At 40.4% G+C, this 20,242-nt stretch overlaps 2 protein-coding genes across 3 annotated transcripts; both read right to left on the minus strand.

The window, feature by feature from the left end:
- Positions 1 to 529: 529 nt before the first annotated feature.
- On the minus strand, positions 530 to 9,491 carry LOC125289907 (growth hormone secretagogue receptor type 1-like). Its single transcript, XM_048237013.1, is given in 6 exon segments — positions 530 to 558; positions 1,114 to 1,201; positions 1,203 to 1,432; positions 5,514 to 5,985; positions 8,071 to 8,377; positions 9,418 to 9,491. Coding segments are annotated over 6 exon segments (1,200 nt in total).
- A 633-nt stretch (positions 9,492 to 10,124) lies between these two features.
- Positions 10,125 to 19,976, minus strand: ppp1r35 (protein phosphatase 1, regulatory subunit 35). Of its 2 annotated transcripts, none has more exons than XM_048236395.1 (6): positions 19,781 to 19,976; positions 19,165 to 19,392; positions 18,532 to 18,676; positions 14,604 to 14,831; positions 10,514 to 10,647; positions 10,125 to 10,424 (listed from the first exon to the last, which is right to left on the minus strand). In XM_048236395.1, exons 2-6 carry the CDS (start codon positions 19,369 to 19,371, stop codon positions 10,245 to 10,247), a joined length of 894 nt encoding a protein of 297 aa, XP_048092352.1. In that variant the 5' UTR covers positions 19,372 to 19,392; positions 19,781 to 19,976; the 3' UTR covers positions 10,125 to 10,244. The 2 variants fall into 2 exon arrangements, with proteins under 2 accessions (XP_048092352.1, XP_048092353.1); XM_048236396.1 differs by having other exon boundaries at positions 19,907 to 19,930.
- Positions 19,977 to 20,242: the final 266 nt, after the last annotated feature.

Here is a 20,242-nt window from a genome sequence, read left to right on the forward strand (position 1 = left end):
ACATCCAGGTACTCTGAAATATTTAAAATCACACTCATTCTGTTATAAAATAACTGCACACAGATGTAAAAAATACACACTTTTATGTCTACTTTCACAAGTAAACATCCATTCCAACCTATACACATACTTTAAAAATAATACATTTTTACCTTGCCTGTACACACACACACTCTCCCTTTTATCTCTTTATCTCTCTCTCGCTCACACACACAATTCACAGTGAACACATGTTGAAATCAAATCAAAATAAGCTGGTGGCAAAACATCCCAAAACTCAGTTTAAAAAAGCAATATGACAAATCAGTCCAATATTTATAACTGGATTTATTTTATATTAACCTTATATTAAAAATATCTTTACCTCTCACTCTGTTGTTATGGAAACAGAAAGAATACATTTAGTTTACGAGTAATGACTGAATAAATCCACATTACCAACAGATAAACTTACAAGTTAAAACATATACTAACAGAATACAATAGATCAGAGCAGCTCTTTCTTCTTAGAATATGACAAATAGATATCTCAAAGTTGTATTTTTTGCTTGAGCACATCTAACAAAAAACAACAAAGAAAGGAAACTAGAGACCCTTTCCCTCCATGCTGGCTCGAGGCTATGGGTAAAGCTGATCACAAGGCTCAGAGTGCAACTGAATGAGTGTCCTTCGTGGCTTAGGGTACCTTAGTGTCCCTGCTACTGCTGGGCTCAGAGTTAGGTGAGATGACAATGATCCAGAGTTATGGAGTCTGGGGGTAGAGAGGTGAGTGCAGCCCAGAGGGCAAACATACGCATTCACATCTACACACATGTACAAGCACACATGCCCAAACGACGCGACACATACATACGCATGCATGCATGCATTTACATGCACATGCACATCGCGCACGCACGCACGCACACACACACACACACACACACACACACACACACACACAGACGTACAATTCCCACCCCATGCAAACAGTAACATACTCTCTTACTCATGCAAACAGTAACATATTTTGTGTATTTTCCCATCAGATAGATAAACATATTACAGATATAATACCAGACATTATATTATATCTGTAAGAGTATAGAGAGGACAGGACTCTCTCTCTCTTACCCCCCTCTTCCTCAGATATGAGAGCTGGAGTGTGAGTGTTGGGGAGTGAGCTGACCTCGATGGACCCCGTGGCGGATCTCTGTGGTGGCGCTGTTGGCCAGTGTAAGCAGGGACCGTACGCAAGCTCGGTAACGGGTGGACATGGTATTGTACAAAAGCGGGTTGATGGCGGCGCTCAGGTAGAAGAGCACAAAGGAAACCAGGTTCAGGTACTGGGACACAGTGTAGAGCTCAGGACTGGAGTCGGCCGAAACAGAGAAGAGGGTCCGGCCAACGTGGAAGGGTAGCCAACACAGAACAAATGCCACCACTATCACCACTGAAAAAGAAAGAGAAGGAGAGACTCAGAGAAATTCTGCACTGTGGGATCATGGTCAGGAAAATTATCTTCATGGGATTTCATAGAATACAGAAAATCAAGTGAAAAAAGTGATAGACAAATTTATTACATCATCTATATTGCCTAGTAACGGGGGCGCTGGCCAGATGCGCCACTCCATTTGGCCTATTTTTGTTTGATTATTTTCTAATATTTACATAACTTGATTTACATATTTTTCTGATTTGTATATTTTATTCCTTAACATATCCACTCGTTCATTGTTTGTGTTGCCCCAGCAATTACAAGTGTAAAGAAAAAGGAATCATCTGCGAAAATGGACATAAACAACAAAAAGGTAGCCTACTTTTAAACATGCCAACTGGCAGCGCACTAACTCTTGCTGGTGAGCGCTCATCTGACATTGGAGATCGTCTTTTGGGTATGCCTATATCGGACTTGTCACAACATTTTAAGACATGTAAAGGGTTTGGTTTTGTTCACATAAATGCTAGGAGCCTTTTGCCAGATGGACATTTAAAATATGTGGGTTAATGACTCCAACCCTGACGTCATTGTCATTTCAGAAACTTGGTTGAATACCAATGTTAAGGACTCAGATATTTCCCTTTATGGTTATAATATTTGTATAACTGATAGAGTTAAATGGGGTGGTGGCGTAGCTATTTATGTTAGAAACAGTTTAAGCTTCTCTATAAGTGTATCCACCTCTGTCCCGGGTCAATTTGATTTATTAGCCATTATCACCCGGAGAGAAGAAATACTCTTTTCTGATTGGCTGGTGGGGTGGCTATTAATTCTGAATAACAGGACAGCGTTCCATATCAATGCTTAGGAATGGTAACTATAACAACCATAGTAGAACGACGGTTGCAGCGCTCTAGAATCTTTGGTTGCAGGCTTCGCAACAATGGAATCAACTGTATACAAGCTAACTGGGCCAACGAAAGTTGTACAACAAGCTGAACTAATGAGCTTCTTTTTAAACAGAACCGCGTGTTTCCTTTGCTTTACAGTGGCAATCGGGTGATAAGCGGGATAACGGCCTTCGAGGTGTGTCCAGTTAGGCCTATACGGAATTAATGGACTCGGGCGGAGGCAACTTTTTTTGCCCCTCGTCCATTAATTCCGTATAACAGGACACCTCGGCGGCCGCTATCCCTTACTTAGCGTAAAACTCATGGCTGTTCTCTGGTTATTGTGGACGTTTACCGTCCACCCTCTGCCAATCCTGATGCACTACATAGTCTCTCAGAGCAATTTACTTCTCTAGATAATTCTGAAGCTGTCATTTTAGGGAATCTTAACCTAGATTGGATGTCTCCAACAGCTGATGACTTAAAACTGTGTGTAATGAGTTAAAGGAGGTGTGATATTGACCTAAAGTGTATTGAAACATGATACCGAGTGTGAACGTATGTCTCATAGCCCATCTCGGCTTGTCCCCTGCACTCCAAAATCTGGCGCTAGTTAGCCGATGCTACCAACAGCTTTTTCAATAGTGGTGCTTCGGCATCGGGCTAGCCATGCAAATAAATCACTGTGTTACACACTGAGCCTCATTCATCCCTGTTAGATCTTATTCTTACCAATAAGTCTAATAATTATATGCATAGTTGTGTATTCCTAATGGATTTCAGTGATCATTGTCCTGTGGGCTGCATTAGAGATGAGAGAAGAAAAAGATCAGGGCCTCTGTATGTTAATAAGAGATCTTTTAAAAGATTTGAAGAGCAGGCATTTTTACATGATCTACATGCCAGTGACCTAACTTCTTTAAATCTTATTCCAGATGCTGAACTTGCATTGGAATACTTCCAGACTATTTTTAACAGCTTAGCAGATAAACATGCCCCTTTTAAGAGATTTAGGATAAAAAATAGATGCAACCCTTGGTTTAGCCATGATCTAGGTGAGATTATTTTTCAAAGAAACAAAGCTTGGGCAAAATCCACTGGTAGTGATGGAGATTGCCAAACTTTCAGACATTTTAGAAATACATGCACTTACTTGGTGAAAAGGGCTAAATCTACCTATTATTTGAACAATCTGTCTGACTGTGGTAGCAATCCAGCGAAATTCTGGAAAGTGATTAAGTCACTTAAAGGTGTTTCTTCCACCACTCTTCCTCAACAAATTATGTTGGATTCTAAAGTGATCAATGAGAAAATGGAGAAATGTGGTACTCTATTTGATCAATTGAATAATGTGGATATGTCACCAGTCCATTTCAGTGTCACTAGTCCTGAAGAAAAGAGGATTTTATTTTCAAATAGGCCTAATAACCCTTCCTTCTCATTTAGACCAGTAAACCAATCTGTTCTCTAATTCGTTCCTTTTTGTCATCATATTCTCCTTATCAATCTGGGCTGTAGTAAATGATATAGCTATTGTTGTTAACAGTAGGAAACATTGTGCATCTTTGTTTATTGACTTGTCAAAGGCTTTTGACACTGTTAATCACAGGTTACTTCTTGAAAAACTAAAAACTAACCTCTTTTGGTCTAGATAAAGTTTCCTTTAAATGGTTTCAAGACTACCTCTCTAATAGAACACAGTGGGTAGATGTGACAGGATCAACCTCAGAGCCATTGAGACTAAATAATGGTCTTCCACAGGGCTCAATTTTGGGGCCACTGTTGTTTACATTGTATATCAATGACATCTGTACTTCAATAGAAAATTGTAAAGTGCATTTCTATGCAGATGACACAATCCTTTATGCCTATGCACCATCTGTAGAGCAAGCAGTGTCATAGCTTCAATGTGCATTTGATTGTGTGCAGAAATCCTTGAAAGATCTTAAACTGGTTCTGAATGAAGCAAAAACTAAATGTATAATCTTTACTAGATCAAGAAAGTGTGACCTTGATGTCTATAACATGTTCCCTAAATGGAACACAAATTGAGCAAGTTTCTCAATACAAATATCTGGGCATTTGGCTAGATAACAAACTATCATTTAGAACACATGTGCTTGATCTCACCAAAAAGGTAAAAGGTAAATTAGGTGCACTTTACAGGATTAGGTCTTGCTTCTCTTTAGAGAGCAATGACCATTATTCAAGCAACGATATAATGTCAGTCCTAGACTATGGTGACATTGTGTATATGCATGCAGCCCCTTCCACTCTGAAATCACTTGATGCAGTTTACCACAGTTCACTATGTTTTATAACTGTAGATGGGTTTATAACTCATCACTGTAAATTATACCAAAATGTAGGCTGGTCTTCCCTCTATGATAGGATATTCTCTTCTGAACATGAAATCAATCTGCCACAATACACGCTCACAGGGTTTTATATCTCTTCAAACTCCTCAAATTAAATCTGAATTTGGTAAATTAGCCTGTTACATTTTTTGCATCTAGTAAATGGAACAAAGTGCAAGAATTATTCAAATTAGATAGGTTTGTGTCACTAGACCAATTCAAGGGTATGATTGATGATATGGCTGTTGTACAATGTTCTTGCTTTGACTAATATTTAGACCTTTTATATCATTATTATTTATACATACATATTCCCCTTCTTCTTTTCTTTCTATTTATTATTATTATTATTATTATTATTATTATTATTACTAATTATTAATAATAATAATTATTATTATTATTTTTATTTATTTTATTTTTTAATTATTATGATCATTATCATTATTATTATTATTATTATTTGCCTTTTGTATCTTTTTATTGTTCTTGTTTTGTTATTTTGATTATTGTTGTTGTATGTTTTGTAACTCAGGGCATTGCTGTAAAAGAGCTTGATGCTCAGTCAATTTCTCCCTGAATAAAAAACGGTTGATTGATGATGATGATATCGAAGACAACTCAACATTAATGAAAAAACACTGACAACATCCCATAGACAGAGGCCCTGGAAAAGCAGTTGAGGGGGCCTAATATGGTTAGAAGTGAGCTGACAGCCTCCCATAGCACTTAATGACCAACATTATTATTATGGTGAGGGCCTAATATTATCATCATTCATAGGACCTAAATTTTCCAGTAGCGCGACTGTCCATAGGCAGCAATCCATCTCACCCTGCCACTCACCCATCATCCTCAGTGTCTGGCGATGCCCGCGGTCTCTGTGAGTCTGTTTCCGTAGGAATAGCCTCCGGGCGATGAGGCCATAGAGCAACGAGAGCAGGCCGAGTGGCACCAGGAAGTAGAGGTTGGACAACCACAGCATGGCGGCCAGCAGACCCGAGGTGAGTGCGTACTGCGTGCAGCGGCACTCGGTCAGGCCGCCCTCCAGCCCACCCACGTCCAGACGCTCCACGCCCACCAGGGCCAGCACGGGGGCAGCACTCAGGAAGGCCACCACCCACAGGGCAGCCAGCAGCACGCGCACACGGCCCCGTGTGACCAGGAGGCGTGCACGCAGCGGGAAGCAGACGGCCAGGTAACGCTCAGCCCCGAGAGCTGTCATGTGCAGGATGGAGGAAAAGGTGCAGCACTCGCTGGCGAACATCGACAGCTTGCACACGGCCTCGCCTAGCAACCACGGCCGGTAGCGCCACAGCTGGGGGTTAAGTGGGGGTGGGTGGTAGGTGGTGGAGGAGAGGTTGTTAGTTTGGTCAATAAGTTCAAGCATCCCCAAACACACATATACACAAAGAAAATGGACAGGTTTTACAAGTGGACACTCATAGGTTTACATCAGGAGCACACACACACACAATTCAGGGTTCCCACCCATTTTCAATGACAACATTTTAAAACGATTCATTTCAAAGAACTCCATTACATTTCTAGGATTTTCATGAATGTGGGAACCCTGACAACTCATATCGATAACAGATACTGTATGTATAGACAGAAATATAAAGATGCACACTCAAATACACATGCTTTCAGATGCCAAAAGAAAATATAGAGACACACACACTGAGGCATAAGAGGAACAATGACCATGATATATCCCATGCTCTTAGTCCCCATATGCATTGCAAAACACCCAGGGACACAGATACACAAAGAAACCTACAAATACATGCTGTACAATCCACCACATATGCCAATATGCACATTAGGGTGGTCCTTATCAAGTCCAATTTGTTTTTTTTGCAAAATGTTAGCATCTTAAAGCGATGGTTCAGAGTAATTTCACCCTAGGGTCCTTTGCACCATGACCCCGAGCCAAACACCCACCCAGAACGTGTTTTCCCTTGGTCAAACCCTGGTCGAGTAGCGCTGTCAGAAACTAATGACTGGCAGGAAGCGATTACATCAATGTTTTTTGGTATATCCCAGTTTTTAATATTTGTTTACAACTTAGTGTTAACTAATAATTGTTGCAAACTGGTACTACGAACAAAATATTAGTGCATTCCTGGATCTACATCCTTATGCATGCTTCCTGCCAGGACTTTTACGGGCTTTTCCCAAATCACTGAAGAAACGGTATAGTAGCAGATAGTATTATCCATCAGGCAAGTGTTATTTAAATAAACTCCTGGTGTACTTACAAACTTTTCAATGCCTCGTTTTATGAATAAAGAACATAGTTGTACTACTATTAGAAGTTTCGTACCATTCAGGGCATTATTAGTGGGGTAATTTACAAGATAAAAGTAGGTTCCATTACGCCTGCAGAAAGTCATTAGTTTCTAACAGCACTACTTGACCAGGGTTCGACCAAGGGAAAACTGTTCCTTTTAACTTCAAAATTATAAATATGCAAACATTTTGACAAAAATTATATTTAGAGGTAGCTCAATCATGTGGAAGATTGCCTACGTTAAGCTGTGCAGCGTTATTGTGATAAGTAATATTACAAGTTGTTGCAAATGAACTACATTTTATTGAAATCAGAGAAACACTGACATGACAACAATGACAACAATCTCAAAAAAAGCACAAACAATCAAACAATTTTCAGCAATCCCTCATTTCTGATGCTCAGCAGCCAGTGTTGACATTTTGCAGTCTGGATAGATCCGTCAGTGATCTTCCATTCTTCCATTCTAAGATGGCAGTTTTGATCCAACTAATTTTGGTATGGTAGAACCAACCAAATAAACTTCACTTTTTGTTTTTGCCATGATTTTGCTCTTGGTACACAACACAACTGCAAGCAAAGCTGAGCAAGGGATGGTGAAGGTGCCTTTTCCTTATTCAGTTTTGTGGCACATATTTGGGGTTCCGTGGATACAATTGTTTGAATGTTTTCATGAAGACCAAAAAATGTGCTCTAAACCCAAACAATCAATCATCAATAGAAATATTTATTGATTCCACCAGGAAAGGTAAATCTGCTAAACCGGGTCATGAATGGATTAATTTGGATTTAGTAAACTGAGATGTATCTAAAATATGTATCTAAAATACATATTCAGGAATATATGGTGCATTAGATGCTTTTATGGAGATTGTTTTGGATTTTTACTAGCCAGTTACAATACCAATTCAAATGATCTGTTTTTATGAAAATCACCAACATCTCAAAGTTTAAAGCTATTGAGCTACCAGTAATTATTATGTTACTGCCATAAAAATTGGCATGCTGTATTTTCTTATATAAAGGAACAATTTAAAGGGTTAAGAGGATGACAATTGGAGACTTTAAAAATAAGGACCACCCTAATGCACATGTCATAAGACCTACCTTGTACAAGTCCAGTGGCATGAGCAGGAGAATGAGGATGTCTGACACAGCCATGCTGCTCAGATACAGGTACGTGGTGCTCCTCATCTGCGGGCAGCGCCAGACCACCAGGATGGTAAGTGCGTTACCCACGAGGCCAAGCAGCAACAGTGGAATGCACAGCGTTGTCACAACGACCAGCTCCAGGTCGCTGAAGAGCGACTGGCTTGGACTCCAATCCTCCCAGTAGTCCCAGCCAGAGGCGTTCCAGCAGTCCTCACAGCCCGAGCCTGCGCCAGAGCCACTACCCTCTAGCACCACATCCATGCTACAGGGAGAGAGGGAGAAACACGTACAAAAGAAAACACAATGAATGCAGAATGCTATCTGAATGATATGAACACACATATGAATGGAGAGAACAAGGAATATGAGTGAGCAAAAGAGTTCAGAGAAGAGATGAAGGCTAAAAGGAGTGGTATTTCGATGTTAGGGTGGAAAAACTGAAGTAAGTGACAAATATGATTAATGAAAGATGGACGCTAGATGGGAGAATACATGAAAAGTAAACAATAGTGAGCAAATATCCAGTGAAGGATGGGAAATACCAGACAGGTGACTATGAGGAGAAAAGACAAAAAAGAAAAACATATAATAAAAAAAAAAATAAAGAGGACCCAAGAGACTTGAGACAGGGCTTGAATCATAATCTGGTCTGTCATGTTCCAAAGACACACACCAGTCCCCCTCCATCCAGCCTCAAACTCTCAAGAGCCCCTTAATGAAGATAGTATGTGTGTGTGTATGTTCATGTTAATGTGGGTGAATGACGCTAATGAGAGTTAAGGTAAGTGGGTGTCAATGCGAATTGACCCTAAGCCGGATAGTTGAGAGGAAGCGATCAATTACAGCTCAATATCACAGAGCACAGACAATGCATACAGCCTTGTTCTTTAATCTGACTACACCTGGCAAGACCACTGACATACAAGTGCACAAAGAACTGCATGCATTTCACCATTTAACCCAACAGAAACATATTTTTGTCATTTAAATAAAACTAAAATCTGAATATTTAGCAGCCTCCAATGACACCTCATAATTTACAAATAAGATACAGAATTTGTGTATCAATTGTCAGAATAATTCTGAAAATATTATTATGAATCAGTGACAGATCATACACTAATGAAAACTTTAGACCTGTTCACATAAAGAAACGCATCTATTGAGTAAACATGAAAGGAGTATTAGACGAGCTGTGCTCTTACCGTTCAGCAGAGGGTTGTCTTTCTCACTCACCACCTCAGAGCGCCTCACTGAGAAGACAGGGTGAGTGTTTGTGTGTGAGGTACAGTAGGGGGTGACCAGGAGAGGCGTTCCTCCTGGTCATTGTATGAGCGTGAGTCCACGGCCTTGGTCTTGATATGAAGTGATAGCATCATGTCTTCAATAAAACTATACTATTATTGATTTATTATGACCCCCCACACACACACACACACACACACAGCAGAAGAAAACACACAAATACACACACACACTCACATTATATGGCATGAGTTGCAAGAGTAGGGGATGAAGTAAAATGGATGGAGATAAATTGACAAGCATGATTTATTTCCGCAGAGAGAATGTGCAGGACTGAGCGGCGGTCACAATTTTCACCGCTATGTGCTATGTACCATTATACCGCTATGTTTTTACATGAAATACTTTCACGTTTTTGACCTTAATATAACAGCTTTTTGATGGCAAACTGACTTGCTAACTGGCTAAATTAAAAATGTAATAATAGGGACTCAGGCCTTCAGCAGCCATACCCTACCTGATTTATGGAGAACCAGCCTTGCAACTTTGTACTCCCCCGACCCTGAGAATCACAAATTGCTTTACTGTGCAACAGCCTACTATTTGGGCTTGTAAATGAATCCACATGTACAGTGTCCAGGGTGAAGGGTGCAAGCCGTAAGGAGTATTTACAACAGTTATGCAAAATACATAGTCTGCAACTGTATAGGGGGATCCCAGTAGCAAAAAAAAAAAAAAAAAATACGAAACTGCATTGGATGCCTTTAAGGTCATTTAATAATTAAATACCATTTACAAATACATACATACATACATAAATACACACACAGAGCAAACACACTAATGTGTATTTACTATTACAAGGCTACCACAAGGACGTGAGGTCAAGCCTCCCACTGTCTTTGTTGCTGGTAAAGGTCAAAGGTTGCACGTGCAGGGCGGGGCTTTGGTCGGGGCCGTGGCAAAGGCACTTGGTTGCCTGGCAACAGAGGAGATTCGCGTAGCAACTCTCCTGGGCTGTAGAACGCAAGCAGGTCAGGAGCCTCTGATGGTGTTTGTGGAAGCTACCAAACATAGCAAACACAGTCATTTCAAGAAAACATCCCCTGCTTATATAGATCCATCTTCTTTTCAATAGGTGTAGTTTACCAACCTTGTTGCCATATCTACGAACAGGTGGAGCCAGAGGTGGCCTGTGACGGAGAGCATGGCTTACAAGTTGCTCGTGCGACAGACTAACACTGACCAAGCCGTGGTATAGCTGCTGGGTATGGGGGAAATTCAACCCTGAAGAGCAAAACACACACACACACAAAAAATACATAAACAAAGCACACTAATGTGATGCTTAAATACAGTGCCCTCCAGAATTATTGGCACCCTGGTGAAGTTGACTAAAAACAGTTATTAAAAAATAAAAAATTATTGTAATTTCACAATGAAAACAATGAGGAAAAATCTAACCTTGAAGGAAAGCTGAGAAACAAAAATGTTAGAAATAAATATTTTTTAACAAAAACACATTGAGTTTTGATCTGGAAATATGATTTAGTTTATTGACCTGGGGCCGTATTTACGAAGCATTTTATCTTATCGCTAGAGTACTCCTAAATCTAAACCTAATTTTTTTTTATCTTAAAACGTATTTACAAAGCCGCTCAGACCTACAGTACTAAGACAACTCAAGCAAACAAAGGCTTGATTGAAATTACCACCTTGATTGGCTGATGATTATAAGCGTGAATGATGCCAAGAATCTCCCCTATGACGATGAGTGACAGGTGACAGGTCTTTCATATTGAGAATGCGTGCGCTACACAAGTACAGTGAAGAACGGAAGATGATGAAAAAAATAGCCGAAAAAGAATAAGGGAAAGCAAATAGCCTAGTAGCCTAATAAAATACATAGGGATTGATGCAGTATCTTTGCAAAATTTTTTAAATGAATCTGTATGAAGACACATACATTTGCAAAGAGGAGAAATAATTAATTTGATTTACAATGAAACGTTACATTTAGTTTACATGTTGACAATGAATGGTTTTGGTTGTTGTTGGTGGCGTTATTGCATTTCAAACACCACGACGTGAAATGACACAAAAAGCGGCATAGGATTGTTTGTGAATAGGTCTTAGTTAGTTAAGAGTATTCTTAACTTCTTCTAAGCAGTCCCAGACTTAGGTGCTACTTTTAGGGCTAAATTGCTTTGTGAATTATTCTTAGTCAAAAAGTTACAAGTGACACACCCATTATTTTTAGGAGTTTCTCCTAAATTCACCAGTTAGGAGCTACAACCGCAAAACAGAAAAAGTTGGGACGTTGTGTAAAATGTGAATAAAAACAGATTGTAATAATCTGCAAATCTCTTAAACTCATATTTAGTTGCAAAAAGGACAGACAACATATTAAATGTTGAAAATGACAAATCTGACTATTTTGTGAAAAAGTTCATTTTCCCCCTAATTTAGTTGTATCTTCTAGATTCATTCGATATAAAGTGAAATATGTCAAGACATTTTTTGTTGTAATCTTAATGATTACGGCTTACAGCTCATGAAAACCAAAAATGAGTATCTCAAAATATTAGAATAAGATGATAATAATGCAGAAATGTCGACCTTTTGAAAAGAAATGAACTAATCTGACTAATTTAAAATAGTTCATTTAAAGTTCATTCACTCAATACTTGTTCTGGCTGCTTTTGCACAAATTACTGCATCAATGTGGCATGGTATGGAGGCAATCAGCCTGTGGCACTGCTGAAGTGTTATGGAAGCCCAGGTTGCTTTGATAGGGACCTGTCATCTGTATGTTGGGTCTGCCGGTCATCTGTATTGTTGGGTCTTGTGTCTCTAATTTTTCTCTTGATAATAAACCATAGGTTCAGGTCAGATGAGTTGAATGGCCAATTAAGCACAGTAATACCATGGTAAGCAAACCAGTTACTAGCAGTTTTGGCACTGTGGGCAGATGTCAAGTCCTGCAGGAAAAGGAAATCAGGATCTCCATAAAGCTTGTCAGCAGATGGAAGATGGTGCACCTAAATCTCCTGGTAGAAGGCTGCATTAACTCTGATAAAACACAGTGGACCAACACCAGCAAATGACATTGCACCCCAAATCATCACTGACTGTGAAAACATCAAACTGGACTTCAAGGAACTCGGTGAATTCGGTGCCTCTCCACCCTGATATTCAAATAAAATGCAAATTCTGTTTTTATGTGAAAAGAGGAGTTTGGTAGCCTAGAAATCTAGACGCACCCTAGCGGCAGCAAATTACATTTGCTTCCAGGGCTAGTCTACCAACTCTCCGTTGGCTTGTGAGCTCGAAAAATTAAACTTCTATCAGGCCAATCAAATCGTGTAGAGTCGTTAGGCGGGCTTAACATAATGATTGATGGCAGAGTTTCAACGGTTTGGCTTGAATTCCCTGCTACTTGAAAACAAAGAAGATGGATGTTGCTGTTGGCCAACAGTGTGACACGAGTTAAGCTTGTTTTAAGATGGCAAAAGTTTGAACTAGCCAACTAGCTCCACTGTTGGGAAAACGCATGGGACTCAGCGCTGTCCAATAGCGTGCAGAAGAAATTTGAAAGACAACCGATTATCCCGCCCCTCGGACTGAGCACTGCGAACGGTGAGTGCCCAGACCCTACATTTTAATGTGGGTCTGGCTCGTCAGGCTAGGAGTTTGGACCACTGAGCAACGGTCCAGGGCCAGGTTTCCCGAAAGCATCGTAAGCCTAAAATGGTCGAAAAGTCCTTACGAACGTGTTAAGATTTGCTGACTTTCCTGAAACCACCGTAGCTTAAGAGCGTCGTGAAAAGATTCGTAGATCTACGAGTGATCCAGAGTTCTCGTTATTGGCTAAGAGCTTCTTAACAGGTACTTCTCACTGAGGTCACCAACGGGACATAGATTCTTTATTGTATTTACTTGTAATGACTCAGATTTTAACGTGCAAAATAGCATAAATTTAATGGTCATAATAATGTGATTAAAAGCGGACACAAATGCAATTAAGTTATGAAACAAGACGTTGCCAGAATAGTTTACCATTATCTTTGTGTAGGCCATTTTTTATTAGGCCTCTGAGCCTGAGGTAAAAGCAGAGAAAGGAACATGTGGTTTAGTCTGTGCTGCGTCAAACTCTAAGCCTACATATTACATATTTCCTCACTTTCTTACTCGATTTCTTTCTTATCTTCAAACGTGTTATTAAGTGACACTGCAAAACAATATTGCACGATCAACAATCTAATCTTAAATAAATACAATTATATATGTCTGGTATATAGCCTACTTGGGATGCTTACATGCAGATGTCAAAGTTTTTCTATTTTCGTATTGATGTGAATTAATGTGTAGATCCGAAGTTTAAACGGTAGGCCTAGCTGTGACGTGCAGTCACCTGACATTACCATCAAATTACAGGATATTTCAGAACTATTAACGTGGACAACTCCCCTTAAAGGAATTATCCGGAGTAAAATGCACTTTAGATCAATTTACGGATGATTGGGAGTACATACGTTGAGTTGACATCAAAATCATGTAATTCGGATGTGTTTTGAGAAAGTTGGACAATGGACTATTTTCCATTTTCCTATAGCCTAAAACCGTGAGACTGAAAGCTAATTACTTTCACATTCTTTTTAAAGTGACAGGCACTCAATTAAACCTATACACCACCACTGTAATAACATTAAAGACAACTGTAATAGTTTTAAAAATGAATATGAAGTATTCAAATTACTCAATATTTTTAGTTTATGAAGATCATAAAATACTATAAGTTATTAACAAAATATATCAAGTTTATGAATTCCAAAATATGAAATAGAAACATATGACAAGCCATAATGTGTGTGTGGAGGGTCGAGAGTCCAGAGACTAGGATCACCACTGATGTGAATGATCACACAGTATTCAATATTACTGATGGCGTCAAGGTGGTGGGGGGAATGTATATGGAGAGCAATAAAAAGGGGACCTTGAAATTGTGATGTTAAAGGTGCCGCGATGAACAATTTGGTTGCACCTAAATAAAAAAGTTAAGCGCACCAGTGCAACCAATGCAAAAAGTTAACCTGGAGCTCTGGCCTGTTTTTAGTCAACTTTACTAAGGGTGCCAATAATTCTGGAGGGCACTGTGCTGAGCGAAGGTTGGCAAATACTATCAGCGTGAGCTTGTATGTATAACTGTGTGTGTGTGTGCGTATGATGCACTGGGCCTTTACCCTCTGCTGCTTTAGTGTTGATTTGGTTCTTGGTGTGTGAGGACGTCTGCAGTTTCTCCTCCACGGCCTTCTGTGGATCAAACTCCTCCAGTGTGACCTTCTCCAGTGCCGCCTTCAGGGCCAGTGTGGAGTTCAGCTGGGCACCCTCTGGGAGCTGTTCATCGCCCATCTCTACCAAAGGAGGAACTACACGTCTGTCTAGACCAGGTCTTTTTTCCCTCTTCTTCCCTGCAGGGAGAATGGTTACATTTACCTGCATACCAAATTCTTGTTTCAATCACAACAATGATAAAATTCCGACTGTGTACGAGTCATGTAAACACCTTATATCCGTTGCCATATCTCGATTAAGATCATATTACGACAACTGATACCCAAATAAAAAGCATGTAAACACATTACTCGTAAAATGCCCCTTTCGGAATATTAAATTACGTCTGTGCATGTACATGCAAGGAATTGTGGTAGCTTGGTTTGTTGCACTGACAATTTGCCAACATAGTGAAAAATATGGCTAGTTTGCACTTCACAAGATGAGCTCAGTTTATGTATTCAAACCTGAAAGATTGAACGTCATGGAATTCATCAATGCATTGGAATATTCGTTAAAATGGTGATTGTGTGCAACAAGCTCAAAGAAGCAGGTTTTGTGTGCACTGCTGATAGATCAGGAATTATTGGCAAAAAGCAAGTGGATAAAAAGCAAAACAATAGTGTCTCTAATCCGGCCAATTTCACCTAGTTCGTGGTCATGAATAAAATTCAGCTATTGCACGGTCGCTGGTTTATTTAGAGTATGCCGATTGCCATATACCTATTGCCAATATTGCCATAATCAGAATATAGACCTTAATCTGAAAATGGTGCGCACATAGCAAATGATTGACAGCTTCAAAGCTGACAGTGACTGACTAAGACATGTCCAGACAAAAACGACGATGTATTTTTTCTTACTGTTTTCACACTTTTAACAACACCGGTAAAAAAAAAACTTGCATCCACAGAAAGAGGTAAAACCGAAAGCACTGCAGTGTATATGCCAGGCCAGTCGATGGTGCCATGGCGGTACAGAGGCTTCACTCTAATTCACTCTAATAACATTCCAAAAGTAGTTGCGCGAAATATGTAGACTATGTAAAATTCAGTTTTCAATTCAACTAATAAAGTTAATCTTCACAGTTTGTGACTGCTATGTGGAAATGATTTTACGTTTTGCATTATATCTGGTATAGAGTAAGTTACACTGGGGAAATGAAAATGTGTTAGTCATAGGTTGCAGTAAGCAAACGTTTAATGTAGCCTACCCAGTGTTTCTAACTTAGCCATGTGCATGTGCATAAATCATGATGGGGAAAAGAAAAACATTTCAATATGACAAACAAACGGTTTGGTTTGTTCTAACATGCAGTGTCAGTAGGATGGCTGGGTTTAGGGGTGGGGCTTATTTCATACCTCTATTCTCTCTGGCACTGTACCACCATCCTTTAAAACTGCTATTGTCAGACCAATGCTGAAAAAAACTGGATTGGATTCTGACAACTTTAACAACTACAGGCCTATTTCCAACTTGCCTTTTCTCTCCAAAGTTCTTGAGAAGATAGTGACAACTCAACTCCAGGATCACCTGAAGGACAATGACCTCTTCGAGCCATTCCAGTCTGGATTTAGTCCTATGCACATTACTGAAACGGCCATGATTAAGATTACTAATGACCTCCTCTGTGCAGCTGATGATGTACTTATTTCCATTCTGATTCTCCTTGATCTCAGTGCAGCCTTTGACACCATCTCCCACCATCTTCTCCTGGAACGTTTAGCCAATATCGGAGTGCGGGGCAGTGTTCACCAGTGGTTTACCTCCTATCTCTCTGGAAGGACACAGTATGTACAAATGCTGAGTTGCAAGTCTGAGAGCAGTGCTGTGACAAGAGGGGTATACCCCAATGGTCTGTGTCGGGCCCTCTGTTGTTTGTTATCTACTTCCTCCCACTTGGCACCATCCTCAGGCAACATGGTGTTCAATTTCACTGCTATGATGATGACACCCAGCTCTACTTATCTACAAAACCCACTGCCACTCTACCGCCAGCTGCAATTACTGCCTGCCTCCATGACATAAACTTCTGGATGACACAAAACTACTTGAAGCTTAATAGCAGTAAGACTGAGCTGCTAGTGGTTGGCTCCAAATCAGCTCTTGCTAAGATGGAACCTTTCACCCTTTGTGTAGATGGCAGCACAATCCCTTGCTCCAACCAAGTCAAGAGCCTTGGTGTCATGCTGGACAATACACTTTCATTTAGTGCACACATAAACAGTACAGTATGTCTTGAAATGCCTTTTTCCATCTAAGGAACATGGCACGGCTTCGCCCAGCGCTCACCCAGCAGAGTGCAGAAGTCCTTGTAAATGTGTGTGACATCCCTTGACTACTGTAATTCCATCTTGTCTGGAATCCCTAATAAGATACTCCATCGGCTCCAACTGATTCAGAATTCTGCAGCAAGGATTATTATAGGCTCCAAATCCACTAGTTATGTAACACCATTGCTGATGCAACTGCACTGGCTTCCAGTTGCCTACATAATACATTTACAAGTCGTACTCCTGGAATACAAGGCCCTACACAATTATACCCCCACCTACCTCCCTACCTCCCTAGAAGTCTACACCCCTGCCCGCTCACTGAGATCCTCCTCAGCAGGCCTACTGCATGTCCCTAGTGTGAACCTCAGCACACTGGGAGAGAGGGCTTTCAGCTACATCGCCCCCAAGCTGTGGAATTCACTGCCAGACTACAAACACTGTGACTCAATTACTGACTTTAAAAACAGACTTAAAACATATCTCTTCAAGATGGCTTAAGGACTGACTGACTTTTACTTTTATTTTTTTTGAGATGACTATAATTTCTACAACCTTTTTGTTTTTGTTTATTTGTGAAGTGACCTTGGGTGACATGAAAGGCACTCTAAATAAAATAAAATGTATTATTATTATTATTATTATTATTATTATTATTATTATGTTGTCACCGGAAATGCCGGTGTTACTCTGCACACGGCAAGGGCAGGCCGGCAGTTAAAAAAAATCAATGGCCAAATCAATAAAAATAAAAACTTTACCGGTTTCAAAAATCCCAGCCTCGTGTGGACAGGCCCAGACATGTTATGTTCAATGCGTGACAGGATTTGTCTCTCAGTGGTAACGTTCAATTTTATTTTTATTTTTTTTGTATTTTTGGTTCCAAGTTGCATTTCCCGAAAGCGTAAGTCGAGCGACGAGTACTACGAATGAACAGGTATGATAAGGGATCAGATTATTTTTGGAATCTGATCCCTTATCATACCTGTACATTCGTACTCGTTGCTTGACTTATCGTGACTAAATTCAAGATGGCGGCGAACGGTAAACTGCCTGAAGGTACTGTCTGTATAAATCGTCTTGTAAATAAACTACCAGTGCTTTTTCAAAGTTCTCAATGTCTCGTTTTAAATGTCAGGGCCCTCGGAAGTCTACCAATGAAGTGTGGAGCTACTTTGAGCCTCGTAAATGGTGTAAAACAGTGATTTATTTGCATGGCTAGACCGATGCCCCCCCATTGAAAACCTGTTGGTAGCATCGGCTAACTAGAGCCAGATTTCAGAGTGCATGGGACAAGCCGAGATGAGCTATGAGACAAAAGTTCACACTCGGTATCATGTTTCAACACACTTTAGGTCAATATCACACCGAATTTCTCCTTTAAACAGTGTAGTGATGGGAACGGATGCCTGGAATGACATCAGGAGAAAAAGTGACAGAGAGAAGAAAGGGGGGAGGGGGGCTGTGTGTGACTGCAGGGTGGTGAGGTCAAGTGTGTGTTGAAGAGTTTCATTAGCAGAGTACAGTATATGAGGACAGTGAAGAGTGCCAGATGTCCCTTCACCTTTTCTCTCACTGCCAGCAGGTTTCAGAGCTGCAGGACGAGGGAAGCTTGGCTCTTGGATCACAGCACCATCAGGGGTCTCCGCTACAGAACATCCTCTGTGTACACTTACAGCCTTTGCCTTGGGGCCAATGTCAAAGTGCACCTAAAGTTCATAGATACATAGCAGCAACAGCTCAATGATAAAAGTACAGTCAGCAACCATCCAACAGTACAATATATAATATGGAAAAGACAACAGATAATTCACTTAGTGGATCTCAGTTCAATTAAAGTTGTGTACAACTGAACTCAAATACACTCACATCAAGATAGATATGTCATGCAAGCACACATGCCTGTCACTTAAAAGTGCCCTTTCACTCTGATGGAAGTTTACTGCACAACTGCTCCTTGTTGGTGCCCCCCCCCCAATTCCAATCCTCCCTCACCTTTCTTATGCAGCCCTTGCCACTTAATCTAGACACCAGACATAATTTCACTGCATTTCTTACTTCCAGTAACTATATGCATGTGACAATAAACTTCCTTGTATCTTGTATCCTTGTAACTGCAGTACCATAGTAGCTGTTTCAAGTTAACAGCTCTTCAAAACGAGCATCTGTTTTCACAGAATTGTAGCATGCCTCTCACCTGTCTGGCTTGCTGTTTAGAACCCCTAATCCTGCGCAAGATTCCGGAGTCTGCAGGAGGACGTTCCGGGGTGGAAGTGATGGAGAGGTCGAGCTCCGGGCATTTCCTGAGCGGAATAGCGTGGCCCGTGGCCGTAGGGCCCGGAGGAAGGGCAGGCTGGCTGTCCGGGTCGCTAAAGCCAGCTAACGGACGTTGCAGCATAGTCATGTTGCACACGTTTCACAAGAGCTAAATCAGATTGAAAATCAACACTGCAATGTAAGACAACATGTCTAGATTCATACCAGCTTTATGTTACGTTACAATAGCGTCACAATATTTGATTAATAATGCTAGCTAAATTAAGTAGCTAACGTTACAGCCAGGTGAGGGGAGTTTTGAATGAGTGAAACAACAAACATGATCTTAATGTTACCTATTATTGCTTGGAAGCCACTATGTGTAACAGTGTAGTCTTAACGTTCAATGCAGCAGTACTTAATTCTACAAAGAGCCGATTGTTATACTCAATAATGTTAATCACGTTTCTGACCTGACCAACGAGCTAACGTTAGACGTCCTTCTAATTGCAGTGCTAAAAAGCAATGAGTTTAAGTGATGATAACATTCACATTACCTGGCAAAACTTTAATTTTCCACCAGTTACATTTAAAACAGCTTTGCATCGTACTTCAAGAATGTATGTCGAGATATTTAACATGCTTTCATCTATCCACTGTAATTTACAAGTATTAGAACTAACATTTGAACTTCCCTCCACTCTCACCGCCTTCTTCGAACTGCTAATGTTGTTGATAGCTTCTACCATTGTTCTATGGTAACGCCTACTTCCTGTATCAGGACAGCAGCGCCTCGCCCTGGCGGCGGAGAACCACAACATTATTTAGGCCTACCTAAACGTCGCCCTCTGGCGGACTAAACAAAACACACACCTTGCTGAAGAATTCGTTTATTTGATTAGGGTGAACCCAGACGAACTCGTTAACCAACTTACACAATTCTTATAACTCCCCTCTTCACAACTGATATAGCCTTTGTAGCCTAATCTAGTTTTTAGTACAATAAATTGTTCCAGTAA

The sequence above is a fragment of the Alosa alosa genome, chromosome 24 (assembly GCF_017589495.1).
Source record: "Alosa alosa isolate M-15738 ecotype Scorff River chromosome 24, AALO_Geno_1.1, whole genome shotgun sequence".
Taxonomy (NCBI): Eukaryota; Metazoa; Chordata; class Actinopteri; order Clupeiformes; family Clupeidae; genus Alosa; species Alosa alosa.

Coding starts and splice junctions, on each gene's coding strand:
- ppp1r35 (XM_048236395.1), bottom strand. CDS start 19,371: ATGACTATGCTGCAACGTCCGTTAGCTGGCTTTAGCGACCCGGACAGC. Junction 14,832..18,531: donor TGCTGGCAGTGAGAGAAAAG/GTGAAGGGACAT, acceptor TTCTCCCTGCAG/GGAAGAAGAGGGAAAAAAGA. Junction 10,425..10,513: donor TTCGTAGATATGGCAACAAG/GTTGGTAAACTA, acceptor TATGTTTGGTAG/CTTCCACAAACACCATCAGA.